The following is a 22345-nucleotide window of genomic DNA, read 5'->3' on the forward strand; positions in this document are numbered from 1 at the left end:
AAGGCAAATAAAATAATGGGATGCATTAAAAGAGGCATGGATGCTCATGAGGAGAACATAATTTTTCCTCTATACAAGTCACTAGTGCGACCACACTTAGAATACTGTGTACAGTTCTGGTCTCCGGTGTATAAGAAAGACATAGCTGAACTAGAGAGGGTGCAGAGAAGAGCGACCAAGGTTATTAGAGGACTGGGGGGTCTGCAATACCAAGACAGGTTATTAGAGGACGGGGGGTCTGCAATACCAAGACAGGTTATTAGAGGACTGGGGGGTCTGCAATACCAAGACAGGTTATTAGAGGACTGGGGGGTCTGCAATACCAAGACAGGTTATTATTACACTTGGGATTATTTACTGTGGAAAAAAGAAGGCTTAGGGGTGATCTTATTACTATGTACAAGTATATGATGGGACAGTACAAAGACCTGTCTACTGATCTTTTTACTCTGTGGCCTGAGACGAGGACAAGGGGGCATCTTCTACGTCTGGAGGAAAGAAGGTTTAATCATAATCACAGACGCGGATTCTTTACTGTAAGAGCAGTGAGACTATGGAGCTCTCTGCCGCATGATGGTGTAATGAGTGATTCACTACTAATATTTAAGAAGGGCATGGATGCCTTTCTTGAAAAGTATAATATTACAGGTTATATATACTAGATTCCTTGATAGGGCATTGATCCAGGGAACTAGTCTGATTGTCGTATGGAGTCAGGAAGGAATTTTTTTCCCCAATGTGGAGCTTGGTGTTTGCCACATGGTTTTTTTTGCCTTCCTCTGGATCAACATGTTAGGCTATGGGTTGAACTAGATGGACTTAGTCTTCCTTCAACCTTAAAAACTATGTTACTATGGGGTGCAGAGTGTACTTTAATGAGAAAAAAAATAACTTTTTAGAATTTACCAAATGGCTGCAATGAAACAAAGAGTGAAAGATTTAAAGGCGTCTGAATACTTTCCGTACCCACTGTACACTGCCTGATCCACGGGCAGTGTGTACCAGATACTGGTTGTTTTATTTCAGATGTACAAATCCTATTCTTTTTTTCTGCCCTACTCAGTTTTGAAGTGACTTTGAGGGGTCTAAATAAAATAAACACTTAACAATGTATTCTAAACTGCTGTTAGAAAGTTTTTTAACACTTCCAGTGCTTCACAGAAATTAACGCAAAGTGGAATAAAAAAATGAAAAATTCTATTGTTTTCCCTAAAATACTGCTTTGGCCTCTATTTATTACTTTTACAAAGGGTAATAGGAGAAAATAAATCCCACAATTTGTTATGCAATTTCTAACACACGTACCAGTACACCATTTGTAGTCTAAAACTGGTTTGGCCAAACAGCAGAACTCAGAAGGGAAGGAGCATTATTTTGTTTTTAGAGTGCAGATTTGGAAGGAATAGATTGCAGTCTGCGAGGTACCAAAACAGCAGAAAACAAACACAAGTGACCCCATCTGGGAAACTGGACCCCTAAAGGAATTCATCTAGAGGTGTGATGAGCAATTTTGACCCACAAGTGCTTCACAGAACTTCATACCATTGGCAAATGAAATAAAAAAGTTTGAGTCCCAATTTTGGTAATAGGAAGAAATGAGCCACCCAATTTGTTTCAGAATTCTAATGTTTGAGTTCACTGCGGAGCTCAGAAAGAAAGGAGCGGTGTATGATTTTGAAACTCAAATTTGGCTGGAATAGATTACGGATGCTATTCTGCATTTGCCGAGCTCCTGAACAGCAGAAATCCAACTCAACCCTATTTTGGAAACTGAATCCCAAATTCATCTAAGGGCTAATAATGATTGTCAGCCCAGAGGCACCACATAGAATTTTATAACAGTGGGACTTGAAAAACAAAAAATTATGTTTTTTTTGACCGAATATTGCTTTGCCCCCATATTTTTCATTTTCACAAAAGGTAATAGGAGAAAATTCACCCCAAAATTTGTTATACAATTTCTTCCAAACACGGCAATACCCCATATGGGGTTGTATATTACTACTCTCTGGACACACGGAAGACTTGGAAAGAAAGGAGCGCTTTAGGATCTCAGAATTTGTTCGATTAGCTTGTGCTAATTAGATTAGTGGAGTCCTGGAAAGGCCAGAAAACCGCAATGAGTAACCTCATTTTGGAAACTACACTACTCAAGGAATTTATAAAGCGGTGTATTGAGTATTTTAAATCTACAGATGTCTCAGAAAACTTTATAACATTGGGCTGTGAAATTTTTTTTTTTTTTACCAATAAAATGATATTTTAGCTACAGATTTTTCATTCTTACATTAAATCTTATTTGGAGGGGGAATCAATGTCCTTTTCCAAAGCTTTTGAGCTTTCTGTGGCGTGGAAACCCCTTATTTTTATATATATTGACAAATGAGGGAGCGGAGTTTTTTTTTCAGGATGATTTGAGGTTTTTGATGGTAACATTTTGGGGTTCATAACATTTTTGATTGCTTTTAAGGCTCTATGCTGAGCACTTACATCAGGCTTTCTGTCTAAATCTGAAGGATAGGCTGTCAATATCTGATTGAGGAGAGTGCTGCACCAGGCACCCCCATCGATCAACTGTCACTAGTGGCGGCCAGAAGGTCTTCAATGCTCCCAGAACATAGAAGCACCATCAAAGCTAAAGTGCCCGCAGCCAGATACTGCAGTACCCAGCCACGGCCACTATAAAAATGACGGATCTGCTATCTTCTGGCAGCATCCAAGAATGCCGCCGGCACCGGTAACACCTGATCGGCAAGGGTGCAGGGTATGTTGAAGATAGTAATTATTAAAAAAGTAGTGGCCAACCCCTTTGATATATATCTTTTTGTTCTGTTCATTCAATCATACCCTTATTCTAATTACTTTTCTTAAAGGTTTTTTTTTCTATTTCTTATTTCTTTCGTTAGGACATGTTGAAAATGAAGGATTCTCAGCCTCTTTTGCTCATACCTAATGTATTAAAAGTGTTCTTGGAGAATGGACAAATCAAATCGTTTACCTTTGATGGAAGGACCACAGTAAAGGCAAGACATTCTAGATCTCAGCCAACAAGTAGTAACCCTTTTCTATGAAATCTAGAAAATGAATTAAAGACAGTACATGAGATCAGAAAATGTGCCAGTGACTGGATGAGAGTCTAAATCAAGCTCTTTCTTTTCCAGGATGTCATGGTCACTCTTCAGGATCGGCTGTCGCTCCGTCACCGTGACCATTTTTCCCTTGTCCTGGAGTACACCGCATCAGATCAAAACCAGAAATATTTATTACTTCAAGACAAGCAACCACTGGCTCATGTGAGAAATGGGAACAGATTACACTCATAATTGTTTAATAAGAAGGGTCAGAGACGGAAAAGAGCAAACTAATAGTGCACTAATAGTGTATAGAAGGGATGATCTATTAACACTGTCCGTGTAAAATATCCTAGTTTCCGTTTGTGTGCCTTTATGTGCATGCATATATGTTAAACCTTTGTTCTAGCCCTGGCTAACCATGGGATGTGCCCTCTATTATACTTATGAGCCAAAAAAACACCTATTCCTTGGAACAGGAATATTTGTAGTATTTTGTAGATTTACAGTACAGACCAAAAGTTTGGACAGATCTTCTCATTTAAAGATTTTTCTGTATTTTCGTGACTTTGAAAATTGTACATCCACACTGAAGGCATCAAAACTATGAATTACCACATGTGGAATTATATACTTAACAAAAAAGTGTGAAACAACTGAAATTATGTCTTATATTCTAGGTTCTTCAAAGTAGCCACCTTTTGCTTTGATGACTGCTTTGCACACTCTTGGCATTCTCTTGATGAGCTTCAAGAGGTAGTCACCGGAAATGGTTTTTACTTCACAGGTGTGCCCTGTCAGGTTTAATAAGTGGGATTTCTTGCCTTATAAATGGGGTTGGGACCATCAGTTGTGTTGTCCAGAAGTCTGGTGGATACACAGCTGATAGTCCTACTGAATAGACTGTTAGCATTTGTATTATGGCAAGAAAAAAGCAGCTAAGTAAAGAAAAACGAGTGGCCATCATCACTTTAAGAAATGAAGGTCAGTCAGTGTGAAAAATTGGGAAAACTTTGAAAGTGTCCCCAAGTGCAGTTGCAAAAACCATCAAGGGCTACAAAGAAACTGGCTCACATGAGGACTGCCCCAGGAAAGGAAGACCAAGAGTCACCTCTGCTTCTGAGGATAAGTTTATCCGAGTCACCAGCCTCAGAAATCGCAGGTTAACAGCAGCTCAGATTAGAGACCAGGTCAATGCCACACAGAGTTCTAGCAGCAGACACATCTCTTCAACAACTGTTAAGAGGAGACTTTGTGCAGCAGGCCTTCATGGTAAAATAGCTGCTAGGAAACCACTGCTAAGGACAGGCAACAAGGAGAAGAGACTTGTTTGGGCTAAAGAACACAAGGAATGGACATTAGACCAGTGGAAATCTGTGCTTTGGTCTGATGAGTCCAAATTTGAGATCTTTGGTTCCAACCACCGTGTCTTTGTGCGACGCAGAAAAGGTGAACGGATGGACACTACATGCCTGGTTCCCACCATGAAGCATGGAGGAGGAGATGTGATGGTGTGGGGGTGCTTTGCTGGTGACACTGTTGGGGATTTATTCAAAATTGAAGGCATTCTGAACCAGCATGGCTACCACAGCATCTTGCAGCAGCAGCTATTCCATCCAGTTTGCGTTTAGTTGGACCATCATTTATTTTTCAACAGGACAATGCCCCCAAACACACCTCCAGGCTGTGTAAGGGCTATTTGACCAAGAGGGAGAGTGATGGGGTGCTACGCCAGATGACCTGGCCTCCACAGTCACCAGACCTGAACCCAATCAAGATGGTTTGGGGAGAGCTGGACCGCAGAGTGAAGGCAAAAGGGCCAACAAGTGCTAAGAATCTCTGGGAACTCCTTCAAGATTGTTGGAAGACCATTTCCGGTGACGACCTCTTGAACCTCATCAAGAGAATGCCAAGAGTGTGCAAAGCAGTCATCAAAGCAAAAGGTGGCTACTTTGAAGAACGTAGAATATAAGACATATTTTCAGTTGTTTCACACTTTTCTGTTAAGTATATAATTCCACATGTGTTAATTCATAGTTTTGATGCCTTCAATGTGAATGTACAATTTTCATAGTCATGAAAATACAGAAAAATCTTTAAATGAGAAGGTGTGTCCAAACTTTTGGTCTGTACTGTACATGGTCATGTAATTGCTTTATTATGCCCGCTAGAGCAGGATCTGCTCTTACATATTGATTCTCCGCTCCATCTTATAGAGGTATATCAAGCATTTGCACAGGGAGGCAACTCAAATGACGACCCCTTTAAAGACTATATACAGTTTAGCAATATTATTTATTTATCTCTCCAATGCAACTTCACAGATAATCATTAGAAATGTTCTGCCACTTTGTGTCCATAGCTGCTATCCATCTCGGTCTTATCCTGCAGGCATACTCTCTTTTAATCGCTGTTATTCTTCTTGCTGGTTTACCACATCTATGTTAGGAAAAGGTCTGACACTGATATAAAGTAATTTGACTACTCTGGGTTTGTTTTTTGTCTGTTCCTATGGAGAAACCTAGGATTGTAGAGGAGCTGGAGACATAAAATGGTATTTGCAAAGTTGTACCATTATTTTATTTCAGCAGTTGCGGACCACCCATAGCCTTTAAAAGAAGCACTTTACTCTGCACTGATATTCTAAAACGTCAGTGCGGTGTGCTGCTTGCAATAAATTGTGCACTTGCTGCAGCAGAGAGGCACATCTGCACGTCCCATAGAGAAGGCAAAGATGGTTTATTATCATCTCTGCCTCCCTGATCACAGTATGCACAGCACTGAACAAGGATGCGCTGACAGCTCTTCACCCATATCCAGCATTCATACAGTTACTTGGTGTGGGGTCCTATGAGACCACTAGTCTGTTCTGCTATGCAGCAAGGAGGCTGAATTCCCAGTGTAACTGGGGCTAACATACCAGCCTCAGTTGCAGGGGAAATCAGGAATAAAAAGAATGTATTAATATGTTAAAATGCCCTCCCAGAGTTATTTTGAGACCTTATGGGGGCACAGTGTGTAAAACAAATGAAAACATAATTAAAGCAAAAAAATAAATAAATAAAACTTTGCCAAAAATGAGACACTGCCAATCAGAAATCATTTGAATGTCAACATGAGAAAACATTTTGGAGCCGTCAAAAGCACATGTGCTATAAAACCCGAAAATGTGCCCAGTCATGAACTGGTTAGGATGATTCAAAGGAATACTAAAATTAATTAATTAGGGTATACAAAGCCTTTCATGAATATTTGATAGTAGCCTAATCTCTGATAAATGGTGAGAGAATCAGAAAAGGGTATGGCGCTATCTGTCACCTACACATGAATGCAGCACTTTCAACATAAGATTCTAGGCGGCATATCAGTCCCCTTTTTCATATACTTGTTACTACTTTCATGCCCAAAAAAAGATAAACGTATACTAAGAGTGATAGCTTTATTGGGTAACCAGAAAAATTATATTTGCAAGCTTTCAGAGCACAGAGGCTCCTTCATCAGGCTTTGAAAGCTTGCAGATATAATTTTTCTGGCTAGCCAATAAAGGTATAGTATACTTTTGTCTTTTTGAGCATAAAAGTTTTTACATCGATATATTTTTTTTATAAATGTGTATATTTTTATACATTTTATTTATTTATTGACACACTTTTTTATTTTATACTGCTTGACATGTATGTAATAAAAAAAAAAATAAACAGAAAAATGTACATATAGAGGAGTGAAATATTTGCCAAAATATTGATGTTTTATATTTCTATAAATAGGCAAAAAGGTTTATTTAAAACAAAACGTTTGGATAATTTTAAAATATTCATGTTTTATTTCCATTCATACTGAAGTACATTCTCAAAGAGAGCCTGTCAGCACGATTTTGTAAAGTGAAGACACGGCTGCAATGCTGATTACATTGATACCTTTGGTGAAGAAATCCACTTTGTTGCTCTTCTTTAATCACCAGTTTTTTGCTAATTAGATTTCGGTCTGAGTTTCTCCAGCCCTTGTCTGCCTCCAGTCTTTGAATGACGGATCACTTCTGAAATTTCAAACAGAGGAGGCATGTCATTCACAGACCGGAGGCCGACAGAGGGGCCAGGAATCACAGATCAGAGGCAGACAGAGGGGCCAGGAATCACAGATCAGAGGCAGACAGAGGGGCCAGAGAATCACAGTTCATAGGCAGACAGAGGGGCCAGAGAATCACAGACCGGAGGCAGACAGAAGGGCCGGGGAATCGCAGACCAGAGGCTGAGGGGCCAGAGAATCACAGTTCATAGGCAGACAGAGGGGCAGGAGAATCACAGATCAGAGGCAGGCGGAGGAGCCGGGGAATCACAGACTGGAGGCAGGCAGAGGAGCCGGGGAATCACAGACTTGAGGCAGGCAGAGGAGCCGGGGAATCACAGACAGGAGGCAGACAGAGGGGCAAGAGAATCACAGTTCATAGGCAGACAGAGGGGCAGGAGAATCACAGACCAGAGGCAGGCGGAGGAGCCAGAGAATCACAGTTCATAGGCAGACAGAGGGGCCAGAGAATCACAGACCGGAGGCAGACAGAAGGGCCGGGGAATCACAGACCAGAGGCTGAGGGGCCAGAGAATCACAGTTCATAGGCAGACAGAGGGGCAGGAGAATCACAGATCAGAGGCAGGCGGAGGAGCCGGGGAATCACAGACTGGAGGCAGGCAGAGGGGCCGGGGAATCACAGACCGGAGGCAGGAGGAGGAGCCGGGGAATCACAGACAGGAGGCAGACAGAGGGGCCAGGAATCACAGATCAGAGGCAGACAGAAGGGCCGGGTAATCACAGACCAGAGGCTGAGGGGCAAGAGAATCACAGTTCATAGGCAGACAGAGGGGCCAGAGAATCACAGACCAGAGGCAGGCGGAGGAGCCGGGGAATCACAGACTGGAGGCAGGCAGAGGGGCCGGGGAATCACAGATCGGAGGCAGGCGGAGGGGCCGGGGAATCACAGACCGGAGGCAGGAGGAGGGGCCGGGGAATCACAGACAGGAGGCAGACAGAGGGGCCAGCAATCACAGATCAGAGGCAGACAGAAGGGCCGGGGAATCACAGACCAGAGGCTGAGGGGCCAGAGAATCACAGTTCATAGGCAGACAGAGGGGCCAGAGAATCACAGACCAGAGGTAGGCGGAGGAGCCGGGGAATCACAGACTGGAGGCAGGCAGAGGGGCCGGGGAATCACAGATCGGAGGCAGGCGGAGGGGTCGGGGAATCACAGACCGGAGGCAGGAGGAGGGGCCGGGGAATCACAGACCGGAGGCAGGAGGAGGGGCCGGGGAATCACAGACAGGAGGCAGACAGAGGGGCCAGGAATCACAGATCAGAGGCAGACAGAAGGGCTGGGTAATCACAGACCAGAGGCTGAGGGGCAAGAGAATCACAGTTCATAGGCAGACAGAGGGGCCAGAGAATCACAGACCAGAGGCAGGCGGAGGAGCCGGGGAATCACAGACTGGAGGCAGGCAGAGGGGCCGGGGAATCACAGATCGGAGGCAGGCGGAGGGGCCGGGGAATCACAGACCGGAGGCAGGAGGAGGGGCCGGGGAATCACAGACAGGAGGCAGACAGAGGGGCCAGGAATCACAGATCAGAGGCAGACAGAAGGGCCGGGGAATCACAGACCAGAGGCTGAGGGGCCAGAGAATCACAGTTCATAGGCAGACAGAGGGGCCAGAGAATCACAGACCAGAGGCAGGCGGAGGAGCCGGGGAATCACAGACTGGAGGCAGGCAGAGGGGCCGGGGAATCACAGACCGATGGCAGGCGGAGGGGCCGGGGAATCACAGACCAGAGGCAGGCGGAGGAGCTGGGGAATCACAGACTGGAGGCAGGCAGAGGGGCCGGGGAATCACAGACCGGAGGCAGGCAGAGGGGCCGGGGAATCACAGACCGAAGGAAGGTGGAGTGGTAGGGGAATCACAGACCAGAGGCAGATGGAGGATCCAGGGAATCACAGACCAGAGGCAGACAGAGGGGCCAGGAATCACAGATCAGAAGCAGACAGAAGGGTCAGGGAATGACAGACCAGAGGCTGAGGGGCCAGAGAATCACAGTTCATAGGCAGACAGAGGGGCCAGAGAATCACAGACCAGAGGCAGGCGGAGGAGCCGGGGAATCACAGACTGGAGGCAGGCAGAGGGGCCGGGGAATCACAGACCGGAGGCAGGCGGAGGGGCCGGGGAATCACAGACTGGAGGCAGGCAGAGGGGCCGGGGAATCACAGACCGGTGGCAGGCGGAGGGGCCGGGGAATCACAGACCAGAGGCAGGCGGAGGAGCTGGGGAATCACAGACTGGAGGCCGGCAGAGGGGCCGGGGAATCACAGACCGGAGGCAGGCAGAGGGGCCGGGGAATCACAGAAGGAAGGTGGAGTGGTAGGGGAATCACAGACCAGAGGCAGACGGAGGATCCAGGGAATCACTGACTGGAGGCAAGCAGAAGGGCCAGGGAATCACAGACGGGAGGCAGGCAGAAAGACAGGGAATCACAGACTGGAGGTAGGTGGAGTGGTGGAGGAATCATAGACCAGAGGCAGGCGGAGGGGCCGGGGAATCACAGACCAGAGGCATGCAGGGTGGCCGGGGAATCGCAGACCGGAGGCAGGCAGATGGGCTGGGGAATCACAGACCGGAGGCAGGCAGAGGGGCCGGGGAATCACAGACCGGAGGAAGGTGGAGTGGCATGGAATCTCAGGCTGGAGGCAGATGGAGGGGCCTTAGAATCACAGATCAGAGGCAGGCTGAGGGACCGGGGAATCACAGACCGGAGGCAGGCGGAGTGGCTTGGGAATCATACACCAGAGGCAGGTGGAGTGGCCGGGGAATCACAGACCGGAGGCAGGCGGAGTGGCTGGGGAATCATACACCAGAGGCTGGCAGAGTGGCCGGGGAATCACAGACCGGAGGCAGGAGAAGAGACCAGAGAATCACAAACCAGACACAGCTGGAGGTGCTGGGGAATCACAGACCGGAGGCAGATAGAGGAGACAGGGAATCAAAGACCAGAAGCAGGAGGAGGGGCAGAGATTCAAAGACCAGGGGCAGGCGGAGGGACATGGAATCACAGACTGGAGGCAGACACAGGGGCCAGGGAATAACAGACCAGACACTGGCGGAGGGGCCAGGGAATCTCAGGCTGGAGGCAGACGGAGAAGCCAGGGAATCACAGACCGGAAGCAGGAAGAAGGAGCCAGGGAAACACAGACAGGGAGAAGACCCAGTGCACAATTCGGTCCCTGTGCACAAATGCAAATCTAATTAGCAAAAAACTTGAAATGGGGATTAAAGAACAGCAAAGTGGATTTCTTCTATAAAGTATCAATGTAATCAGCATTACAGCCATGTCTTCAGTTTACATTACAAAATTATGCTGACAGGTTCTCTTTAAGTAATCTGTGATTGTGCATTCCATTTCTTCCAGGTGGTGCATAGAACTCACTATCAAGGTATGAGATGTTTGTTCAGAATCAGCTTCTTCCCCAAAGATCCAGCTGATATTCTCCATTCTGACCCTGCTGCATTTGAGTATCTATACATCCAGGTAATGATGGAACGATAAGCATGCAGATCATTTAGAATTAATTTTAGAGGAGAATTGCTGTGTAAATAGAGAACATCACAGGCTCTATACGTGTTGCAGATTTCAACTTCCAGGAGAATCATTCAGCAGTTAGATAATGTGAGACAATGAACTGTTTCACTTGAGACAGCTTTCTCATCCCATGTTCTTAATGTTGCAGATAATGGTTGCTGACAGACACAAAATTGAGAGGTCAAATAATATAATCTAGTGGAACATAAATAGTCTTGGTCTGCGTTTTTAAGGGTCCACCAGTAGCATTGACTCTAGGGGCCCACTGTCCTGCTGCATGCAATATTACATTACCCTCAGTCATTAATTTACCTCTGCTTCTGTATAATAACTTTGATAGTCAGTTGCAGAAAATGAATGATTAGATCATGGCTTTGACTGTACATAGTAAATCAACAGTATTGTGCTCGCAACTGCTAATGTAGTGGGATGGGTACCCACTCCTGGACAGTGACCCACCTGGGAATTCCCCTGTAACACAGGTACTTTAGATGCAGTGACACAGGAACACAGAGCAGCCAATATGATTACAGGGTAAATCTCCACACAGGGAGTAACTGGGGAAAATATGGGGAAAAACAAGGGAAATAGCAGGTAGAAGTCTATAACTGACAGTTCACAGTATAACTAGATGTAGCAAAGTCAAACCGGTTGTAAACGACAGTTTTTATGTAGCACCCTGAGGATTCGGCTGCTACAGGGGTATTGCACCTCAACCCAGAGGTGTGATATTCCACTCCCGGGTAAGGATGGAGTGTGGAACTGAGCTCAGAAAGCTGCATGCACTACACACATCCCATTTCCGAGGAACAGACCAACGGTACTCCCACTTAGAAATGTGCAGGTACGACCGAGTCTGTTCCTGGCTGGAGTGGGAGGGGGGTGGAACATCCCAGTAGTGTAGGGGCAGATAGGGGGAGCAGCCTGGGTAAAGATAGGAGCTCATTGGGTGCTGGTCACCTGAGCTCACACATAGAGGGAGTATTTAAGGTGGGCACCATCTAAGATCAGAGTCAGTCAGTCAGCCACAGTCAGTCAGCCACAGTCAGTCTGTGAGAAGTCAGAGAGACATCAGTCTTTGCAGAGCAGTGGAAGAGAGCAGAGGAGCAGAGCAGCCCAAGGCCCAGAGTGAGAGAGGAGAGAAAGAAAGACCCAGAGGGGGAGAAAGAAGGAACTCTGAGAACCCAAATACAAACACAGGGTGAAGAGTTGGCAACAGGGTACCGGATCCCAAACTGGTGGGGGCTACAGCACACCTCAGCCAGAGACCGGAGGCCGTGGGCAGCATCTGCCACGGCCACCCACCATATCCACCCGGAAAGCAGACCACGCGTAGGGTCAGGGAACCCAGAGTCAAGGGTTACCAACAGAAGGCCCGAGGGAGCCGGACATAGGTGGATCCCTGGTGGGGAAGGCCAGAGACGAGGACAGGTCAGAACGGGAGCTCAGAACCACGCTCCAGAACTACTTGGGGGTTGGCCGAGTCCAGGACCTGGTGGACGCAGCACGGCTCGGGTGATCACTCAAGGCCGGAGTGACCGGAACATCTGCAGTAAGTAAAGAACCCTGAACTGCACAACCCGACTCTGTCTCTGATTACCATCATCCCTGCACTTCCACAACCACCATCCTCTGCACCTGACCCCCTGAGGCTATACCCCTCCCGTTGGGGGTTATACTACCTAAGCTGCACAAACACCATCAGCCTCAGTGGACCCTGCTGCAGCGGCGGCCGTAGTGACCGCAATTCAACGGGTGGCGTAGTCGACATAAAGAACATCCAGTAACATCATTAAGGACTGCCACACACAAGAGCTTGACACCCTGGGCACGGACCGGGTCACAGCCACTCGGAGACTACAACCCCCATCTGATCCGGCTCCGGGTATTCCCCTAAAAAATATGGCCCAGGGGGCGCGTCAACTTTGGCGTAGTCGGCAGGATCACGTGCCCGCAACACCCGGGTACTGCGTGCCTGAAGAAAAGAACAAGTTTACCTCAAAAAGAAGTCTCCTGCCGGTTCCGGAGGGTCCCCGCCATCGGGCCCCATCACAGGTCGTTTCCCGCCGGTTGTCCGCCATTTGCAGCTTTTTCCCGCCATCCATGGAGTTTCCCGCCACTGGGAGACGATTCCCGCCATTTCCGAAGATTTCCCGCCTTGGGGGAGCGGACGCCATTATGGGCGTGCCAGAGGGTGGCAAGAGGCCACCTCCCATCGTGGGCCGGGTCGAAGAATGGCGCCAAAAGCGGAAACCGCCCCCACCAACAGAGACTGTGATGCTGGAAGTGTCTATCAGCGTAAGAGAACTGCCCCTGGAACTGAAGTTGCCCCAGGACCACCCTCGATGTGGGCGGAGACAGAAGGAGAGAGCAAAGATGGGTGTCGCTTGGAGCAGTCTGGAGAGAGCGCACCCGGAGACAAGACGTCTGGAAGAGAGTCCAGAAAGAGCCTACCCGGAGATGGAGGGAGAGCCAGGTAGCACCGACCCAGTGGTCAGGAACCTGATGCGGGCCGCCACTCCAGGCAGCACCGACCCAGTGGTCAGGAGCCTGTTGCCGGTCGCCACTCCAGAAGGCCTGCTGGAGACAACGAGAGGAGAGCAGAGCAGCACCGACCCGTTGGTCAGGAGCCTGCTAGAAACAACGACCCCACTAGGCTTAGTGGAGGTCCTGGCACAGCTCCCCCGAGATCGGGAGTGTGCACAGACTGCGCTGGAGGGCCTCGCACGGAGGATGGCCCGGGTACAGCGAGAGACGTTGGCGGAGTGGAGCCGAGAGATGGCCCAGCAGACAAGAACCCGTCAGCGGAGCACGCCACCCGAGACGAGGAGACAGACCGCCTCTGAGGATGGCGCAGGAGGACTGAAGGCCGGAGACGGCGCCGAGAAGGGAGCCGAACGAAAGGAGGCAGGTAAAGGGGACGTCTCTACCCCAAACCGGGAAACCGCGCACCTGCCCCAGCTCCCCGTCGCAGAGCCCGAAGTACCCCCTGCCGTGCCCGTAACCGCAACGTCACCGCCACAGACTAGGCCTCAACCGGAAGCCGCAGCCGCGACCCCTGTGACGTCACACGCCTCGACCCCGAGCGTGACCAAGCAGGAAGTACCACCAGCCTGGTCGCAGGGCCTAGTACCCCCGGGCGCCGCAATACCAACAGCGCCCCCTACCTCCGCGGAGCCCCCGGCCTGGTCGCAGGGCCAAGTAGCCCAGGGCGCCGCCGTCCTTACGGTGCCCTTCACTTTCCAGGTGCCCCAGGCCTGGCCGCAAGGCCTGGGCAACCCGGGCGCCACCACCACGGCGCCCATAACACCTAAAGTACCGCACCTGGGTGAGGACCTGTTCGCCCAGCATACGTGCTCGGATGGGCAGCCCTTCGTATGGCCCCAGAAATACATCCAGCTGGAGCTGCAAAAAGCAAGGGCCATGTGCGAACCCCTGATCCCGGCTCCAAAGCCCATAAAGAGGATCTCGCCCCCGCTAGAGGAGGCACAGTTTGAGTGGCACCCCACCGGAGAAGACCTCATGGGGTTCACTCAGGAGACTCGGGCAGCCGCAGCGGAGCGTGCAGAGTGCTGCCGCCAGCAGCTCGAGGTCTTCGAGAGGGAGCGGAGAGAGAGGCGGGTCCGGGAACAACAAGCCCAAATAAAGAGCGCGGAGCAGAAGAGCCGGGCCAGGAGGAGTCCCCGTGCAGCTCATGGTCCCTCTTCCACCGGGACTGTGATCAAGTTTAATATGCAGCACGGGTGGGGCTTCATCCGAGATCACCGCACCCCAGGCGACGTCTTCGTGACCAGAAGAGACGTTGAGTCCCACCTACCAGAGGGACACAGAGGTCGTGACCTTTATATAGGGGACGAGGTCACCTTCACCCGGCACAAATGTGCCAAAGGACCCTACGCCCTCCATGTGCATCGCCTGACGGAGGAGGAGCTGCGGTGTGAGGAGGAGCAAGAGGACCCGGACGGGTCTGAAGCTAAAGGTAACCACAAAGAAAGAGCAGGAGGACGTCGTCGTTGAGTACAGTAGAGTAGAAGCTGTATATAGTTGCCCGTCGGGGCACAGTGAACCGTTGCTGCTAATATAGTCCCCGTTGGGACCAGAGAACTGAACTGTTAACCCGTGTGTCCCTATCCCCACTGACCGAGGACTGAGAGCGGTCATCCCTATTCCCATTACCTGGCCGAGGACTGAGAGCGGCCCTACCTCCCCTTGTATATAGTTGCGCTTTCTAAAGCGCCCCCTTCTGGTTTTATGGGAAAACCATTTTCTTCAAGAGACTGTCGCATTTTACCCGGTCACAAGTTGCACCGTGACCGGAGGAACCAGAGACAAGAATGTTTATATGAAAAGTTTATGCTGATGTATATGGTGTTTTATATGTTTTATATGTTTATGTTTATGAAAAAAAAAATTGTATGTTTTGGATGTTGTTTATATCTTACAGCCCGAGGACGTGCTGTGATTTACCAGGGGGGAATGTAGCACCCTGAGGATTCGGCTGCTACAGGGGTATTGCACCTCAACCCAGAGGTGTGATATTCCACTCCCGGGTAAGGATGGAGTGTGGAACTGAGCTCAGAAAGCTGCATGCACTACACACATCCCATTTCCGAGGAACAGACCAACGGTACTCCCACTTAGAAATGTGCAGGTACGACCGAGTCTGTTCCTGGCTGGAGTGGGAGGGGGGTGGAACATCCCAGTAGTGTAGGGGCAGATAGGGGGAGCAGCCTGGGTAAAGATAGGAGCTCATTGGGTGCTGGTCACCTGAGCTCACACATAGAGGGAGTATTTAAGGTGGGCACCATCTAAGATCAGAGTCAGTCAGTCAGCCACAGTCAGTCAGCCACAGTCAGTCTGTGAGAAGTCAGAGAGACATCAGTCTTTGCAGAGCAGTGGAAGAGAGCAGAGGAGCAGAGCAGCCCAAGGCCCAGAGTGAGAGAGGAGAGAAAGAAAGACCCAGAGGGGGAGAAAGAAGGAACTCTGAGAACCCAAATACAAACACAGGGTGAAGAGTTGGCAACAGGGTACCGGATCCCAAACTGGTGGGGGCTACAGCACACCTCAGCCAGAGACCGGAGGCCGTGGGCAGCATCTGCCACGGCCACCCACCATATCCACCCGGAAGGCAGACCACGCGTAGGGTCAGGGAACCCAGAGTCAAGGGTTACCAACAGAAGGCCCGAGGGAGCCGGACATAGGTGGATCCCTGGTGGGGAAGGCCAGAGACGAGGACAGGTCAGAACGGGAGCTCAGAACCACGCTCCAGAACTACTTGGGGGTTGGCCGAGTCCAGGACCTGGTGGACGCAGCACGGCTCGGGTGATCACTCAAGGCCGGAGTGACCGGAACATCTGCAGTAAGTAAAGAACCCTGAACTGCACAACCCGACTCTGTCTCTGATTACCATCATCCCTGCACTTCCACAACCACCATCCTCTGCACCTGACCCCCTGAGGCTATACCCCTCCCGTTGGGGGTTATACTACCTAAGCTGCACAAACACCATCAGCCTCAGTGGACCCTGCTGCAGCGGCGGCCGTAGTGACCGCAATTCAACGGGTGGCGTAGTCGACATAAAGAACATCCAGTAACATCAGTAAGGACTGCCACACACAAGAGCTTGACACCCTGGGCACGGACCGGGTCACAGCCACTCGGAGACTACAACCCCCATCTGATCCGGCTCCGGGTATTCCCCTAAAGAATATGGCCCAGGGGGCGCGTCATTTACACTTAGCTGACTTTTATCCTCCACAAGGCAGTTCCCACCTGATGCTGGTGACGCTTTCTTCAGGCTTCCCCCCCCCAAACAATGCTCCATCTTCTGGCGGCAGCGGGCGGTCTCCGGTTTTACCCTCTGAGCCCCTAGTCCATAACAGTGCACCTCACGTGCTCGGCTCCACGAACCCTGCGTCTCTTCTCCCACTAGTCGGCTTGACTCCTCCGGTCCACTGCACTCGGATCTTGCTCCCAGTACTGGAGCCAGGAGCCTAGACCCTCTCACACTGCTCTCCTGAACAGAACTCTCTTGTCGCTTTCCCACGCAAAAGTCCTCGTCTCTCCCTCTCTCTAGCCACTCTACCAGTTTCCCGGTCACCTGACCTCCCATCTCCCACTCTGGACACGCCCCCAGCTTCCCAGTTACCTGACTCCTGTGCTCGCAGTCTGTCTTCCCCTGCAACCAGAAGTACGGCCCGGCAGTTCCGGATCCCTTCTTCTGAAAGTACTTACACCCCGGTCTTCCCCCTTACACCTCTATTCCCCAGTGGGTCAGTCCAAGCCTGCATATAAACCAACTGTTATAACAGTTAATGCAGCGCCATCTACTGTCTGCTTAACACAGTCCCTCCAGCATAAGAGTGCAGCTGTATAGTCCAACACCCCTTATCAACAGCTAAGTCTTGTGGCTTGATTCATCAATCAGCTTTTACCAGGATTTTGGCATAAAATTGCCTAAACTATCAGAAAAGTTTTTTGAGCTTTGACATTTTTAGGCTAGTACTAGCTTACTGTGACAACTTTTATAAAAGTGGCCAAGTGCCCCCAACAAATTCATGATAATTTCAATCACTAAGCGGTGTAAATTACAACAGAAATATATATTGATCACTCCCTGACGAAGCGTATCTGCTAAACGCGCCTTGGAGTGCATATTTCTTTGGCGTATGGTGCTTGCGGCATGAATATAGGTATCTCTTTTACCATCAAGTGCTGTGCTCTATGAAGTAACAGTACGGCAGCACTGCGTGGGGGTTTACTATTGTACTATGTCACCTTAGGTCGGGATTCTCTGTGCACTGCACTTTATATACTTACCTGGTACAGTGTACAAACTATTTATATAATCAATTGTGATTTGCCCTGTGCTGGGTAAAAACTGCTAATTATTGTGCATTGCACCTGATGTGCTTACGAATGACAGTGCCCCCTCCATATTTTATTGCGAATTGATAATCAACTTTGCACTATGTCACTTTAAGATCTGATTTCACATTTCACTTTATAGATTTACCTTTGAAATCTACTATGTAATCTACTATTTATTAACATCTTTTGCTCTGCTGCATGCACCGTTCCGCTTTTTAACTTGTTTTGCTTGTCCTATGTATATTTTTATAATGGCGTTTGGTGTCCTGATTCATCAATAAAATTTCACATTGTTTACTAATGGTAAATTCTGAGCGTCTTTTTAGCTTAAATGGTAGTTCTTTTTGCTCGGATTATGCCCTTGGAGGCGTCATTTGTTACATACTGATATGGTTCGGGACTTTAATCCTTCCTCATTTTTAGTATTAATAGAAATATAAACTAGCCCTGGCTGACATAGATTTCTGGAGTTGGCGCATGGCATTTGAAAGACGTGCTAAATAGGTACAATCCTCTTAATGTATCCTCTTCTTCATCTTCCTCCAGTGCTCCCTTCATTAACTCCAGTCTTAATGAATTGGGCCCATAGTCTATTACAGCGAGCCTCTTAATCAGATCAGAATGTCTATCTCTATATTCAATTGCTTTACAAAAATATCCTAATCATGTCCTCAGTTGGGCAGTACTGTACGTCCAAAAGTCATTTTTCTTGAAATTCTCACACAAAATTAAATTTCACATCAATATGCTTGGTTCTTGGTTAACTCTTTCTATTCATGGTTAAATCTAGAGAAATTAGAAAAGAGAGCACTTAATGGGGCGAATGGTAAAGTAGTTGGCAGAATTGGCATTAGGGTATAGAGGGCAAACTGGGCAATAGCTCAGTTCCTCCATCTCCAAAGGGCCCCATGCAAGACCATACAGAGGCAGATTAGGTAGGCTAGTCAGTCTAATTCCAGCCATGCATTATCTGTGCCATTTCCAGGGTTAGGCCACGTTCACATGTTCAGTATTTGGTCAGTATTTTACACCAGTATTTTACACCAGTATTTGTAAGCCAAAACCAGGAGTGGGTGATAATACAGAAGTGGTGAAGAGTTTATTATACTTTTCCTCTGATTGTTCCTCTGCTGATTTTGGCTTACAAATACTAAGGTAAAATACTCAACAAATACTGGACATGTGAATGTGACCTTAGAAAGGTAGACGGCCAAGGGGACATCAAGGTCATTTGTCCAGAGGGAGTTTGGATGAACTGAAGGGGAAAAACAGAATTGTATGTTCTCCACACTCTCCTTGTGTGTATATTATAGACAGTGTGTATATAATATAAAAGTGTGTATATGTATATAGTATATACAGTGTGGATTGAGTATAAACTATATGTATATACAATGTAGAGTCTATGTATATAGTATAGACAGTGTGTACATACTATAGATAGTGTGTATATAATATAGTGTGTGTATATGTATATAGTATATACAGTGTGGATAGAGTATAAACTATATGTATATACAATGTAGAGTCTATGTATATAGTATAGACAGTGTGTACATACTATAGATAGTGTGTATATAATATAGTGTGTGTATATGTATATAGTATATACAGTGTGGATAGAGTATAAACTATATGTATATACAATGTAGAGTCTATGTATATAGTATAGACAGTGTGTACATACTATAGATAGTGTGTATATAATATAGTGTGTGTATATGTATATAGTATATACAGTGTGGATAGAGTATAAACTATATGTATATACAATGTAGAGTCTATGTATATAGTATAGACAGTGTGTACATACTATAGATAGTGTGTATATAATATAGTGTGTGTATATGTATATAGTATATATAGTGTGTATACAGTATAAACTACATGTATATATAATGCAGACTGTATGTATATATATATATAATATACACTGTGTGCAGAATTATTAGGCAAGTTATATTTTAGAGGATTATTTTTATTATTGATCAACAACTATGTTCTCAATCAACCCAAAAAACTCAAATATCCAAGCTTATTATTTTTGGAAGTTGGAGTGGATTTTTTTTAGATTTGGCTATCTTAGGAGGATATCTGTTTGTGCAGGTAACTATTATTGTGCAGAATTATTAGGCAACTTAATAAAAACCAAATATAATCCCATCTCACTTGTTTATTTTCACCAGGTAAACCAATATCAGTGCACAAAATTTAGAAATAAACATTTCTGACATGCAAAAACAAAATCCCAAAAAATTAGTGATCAGGATAGCCACCTTTCTTTATGATGACACTCATCAGCCTTCCATCCATAGATTCTGTCAGTTGCTTGATCTGTTTTCGATCAACATTGCGTGCAGCAGCCACCACAGCTTCCCAGACACTGCTACGAGAGGTGTACTGTTTTCCCTCCCTGTAGATCTCACATTTTATGATGAACCACAGGTTCTCTATGGGGTTCAGATCAGGTGAACAAGGGGGCCATGTCATTATTTTTTCTTCTTTTAGACCTTTACTGGCCAGCCACGCTGTGGAGTAGTTGGATGCATGTGATGGCGCATTGTCCTGCATGAAAATCATGTTTTTCTTGAACGATACCGACTTCTTCCTGTACCACTGCTTGAAGAAGTTGTCTTCCAGAAACTGGCAGTAGGTCTGGGAGTTGAGCTTCACTCCATCCTCAACCTGAAAAGGTCCCACAAGTTCATCTTTGATGATACCAGCCCATACCAGTACCCCACCTCCACCTTGCTGGCGTCTGAGTCGGAGTGGAGCTCTCTGCCCTTTACTGATCCAGCCTCTGGCCCATCCATCTGGCCCATCAAGAGTCACTCTCATTTCATCAGTCCATAAAACCTTTGAAAAATCAGTCTTAAGATATTTCTTGGCCCATTCTTGACATTTTATCTTATGTTTCTTGTTCAAGGTGGTCGTTTTTCAGCCTTCCTTACCTTGGCCATGTCCCTGAGTATCGCACACCTTGTGCTTTTTGATACTTCAGTAACGTTGCAGCTCTGAAATATGGCAAAACTGGTGGCGAATGGCATCTTGGCAGCTTCACGCTTGATTTTCCTCAATTCATTGGCAGTTATTTTGCGCCTTTTTTGGACAACACGCTTCTTGCGACCCTGTTGGCTATTTGCCATGAAATGCTTGATTGTTCGGTGATCACGCTTCAAAAGTTTGGAAATTTCAAGACTGCTGCATCCCTCTGCAAGACATCTCACAATTTTGGACTTTTCAGAGCCGTCAAATCTCTCTTCTGACCCATTTTGCCAAAGGAAATTAAGTTGCCTAATAATTAAGCCCACCTTATATAGGGTGTTGATGTCATTAGTCAACACTCCTCCTCATTACAGAGATGCACATCACCAGATTTACTTAATTGGTAGTTGGCGCTCAAGCCTATGCAGCTTGGAGTAGGACAACATGTACAAAAAGTATCAAAGTGATCAAAATACGCCTTTGCCTAATAATTCTGCACGCGGTGTAGTGTGTATGTATATAGTATATACAGTGTGTATACAGTGTAAACTGTATGTATATATAATGTAGACTGTATGTATATAGTGTATATAATATAGTGTGTATGTATATAGTATATACAGTGTGTATACAGTGTAAACTGTATGTATATATAATGTAGACTGTATGTATATAGTGTATATAGTGTGTATATAATAGAGTGTGTATATATGTATACAGTGTATACAGTATAAACTGTATGTATACAGTACAGACCAAAAGTTTGGACACACCTTCTCATTTAAAGATTTTTCTGTATTTTCATGACTATGAAAATTGTACATTCACACTGAAGGCATCAAAACTATGAATTAACACATGTGGAATTATATACTTAATAAAAAAGTGTGAAACAACTGAAAATATGTCTTATATTCTAGGTTCTTCAGAGTAGCCACCTTTTGCTTTGATGACTGCTTTGCACACTCTTGGCATTCTCTTGATGAGCTTCAAGAGGTAGTCACCAGAAATGGTCTTCCAACAATCTTGAAGGAGTTCCCAGAGATGCTTAGCACTTGTTGGCCCTTTTGCCTTCACTCTGCGGTCCAGCTCACCCCAAACCATCTCGATTGGGTTCAGGTCTGGTGACTGTGGAGGCGAGGTCATCTGGCGTAGCACCCCATCACTCTCCTTCTTGGTCAAATAGCCCTTACACAGCCTGGAGGTGTGTTTGGGGTCATTGTCCTGTTGAAAAATAAATGATGGTCCAACTAAACGCAAACCGGATGGAATAGCATGCCGCTGCAAGATGCTGTGGTAGCCATGCTGTTTCGGTATGCCTTCAATTTTGAATAAATCCCCAACAGTGTCGCCAGCAAAGCACCTCCACACCATCACACCTCCTCCTCCATGCTTCACGGTGGGAACCAGGCATGTAGAGTCCATCCGTTCACCTTTTCTGCGTCGCACAAAGACACAGTGGTTGGAACCAAAGATCTCAAATTTGGACTCATCAGACCAAAGCACAGATTTCCACTGGTCTAATGTCCATTCCTTGTGTTCTTTAGCCCAAACAAGTTTCTTCTGCTTGTTGCCTGTCCTTAGCAGTGGTTTCCTAGCAGCTATGTTACCATGAAGGCCTGCTGCACAAAGTTTCCTCTTAACAGTTGTTGTAGAGATGTGTCTGCTGCTAGAACTCTGTATGACATTGACCTGGTCTCTAATCTGAGCTGCTGTTAACCTGCGATTTCTGAGGCTGGTGACTCGGATAAACTTATCCTCAGAAGCAGAGGTGACTCTTGGTCTTCCTTTCCTGGAGCGGTCCT

The 22345-nt window shown here is 47.0% G+C and overlaps 1 protein-coding gene across 1 annotated transcript in view; it reads left to right on the forward strand.

Moving 5' to 3' along the window:
* The window catches only part of FRMPD3 (FERM and PDZ domain containing 3), a 409804-nt gene that overhangs the window by 247047 nt on the left and 140412 nt on the right, over positions 1-22345 (forward strand). The window contains exons 8-10 of the mRNA XM_073639657.1: positions 2907-3023; positions 3162-3293; positions 10515-10634. Coding sequence (XP_073495758.1) covers positions 2907-3023; positions 3162-3293; positions 10515-10634 — 369 coding nt within the window. The remainder of the gene's footprint in view (positions 1-2906; positions 3024-3161; positions 3294-10514; positions 10635-22345) is intronic.

The sequence above is a fragment of the Phyllobates terribilis genome, unplaced genomic scaffold (assembly GCF_046119375.1).
Source record: "Phyllobates terribilis strain yellow unplaced genomic scaffold, ASM4611937v1 Scaffold_7__3_contigs__length_470593459, whole genome shotgun sequence".
Taxonomy (NCBI): Eukaryota; Metazoa; Chordata; class Amphibia; order Anura; family Dendrobatidae; genus Phyllobates; species Phyllobates terribilis.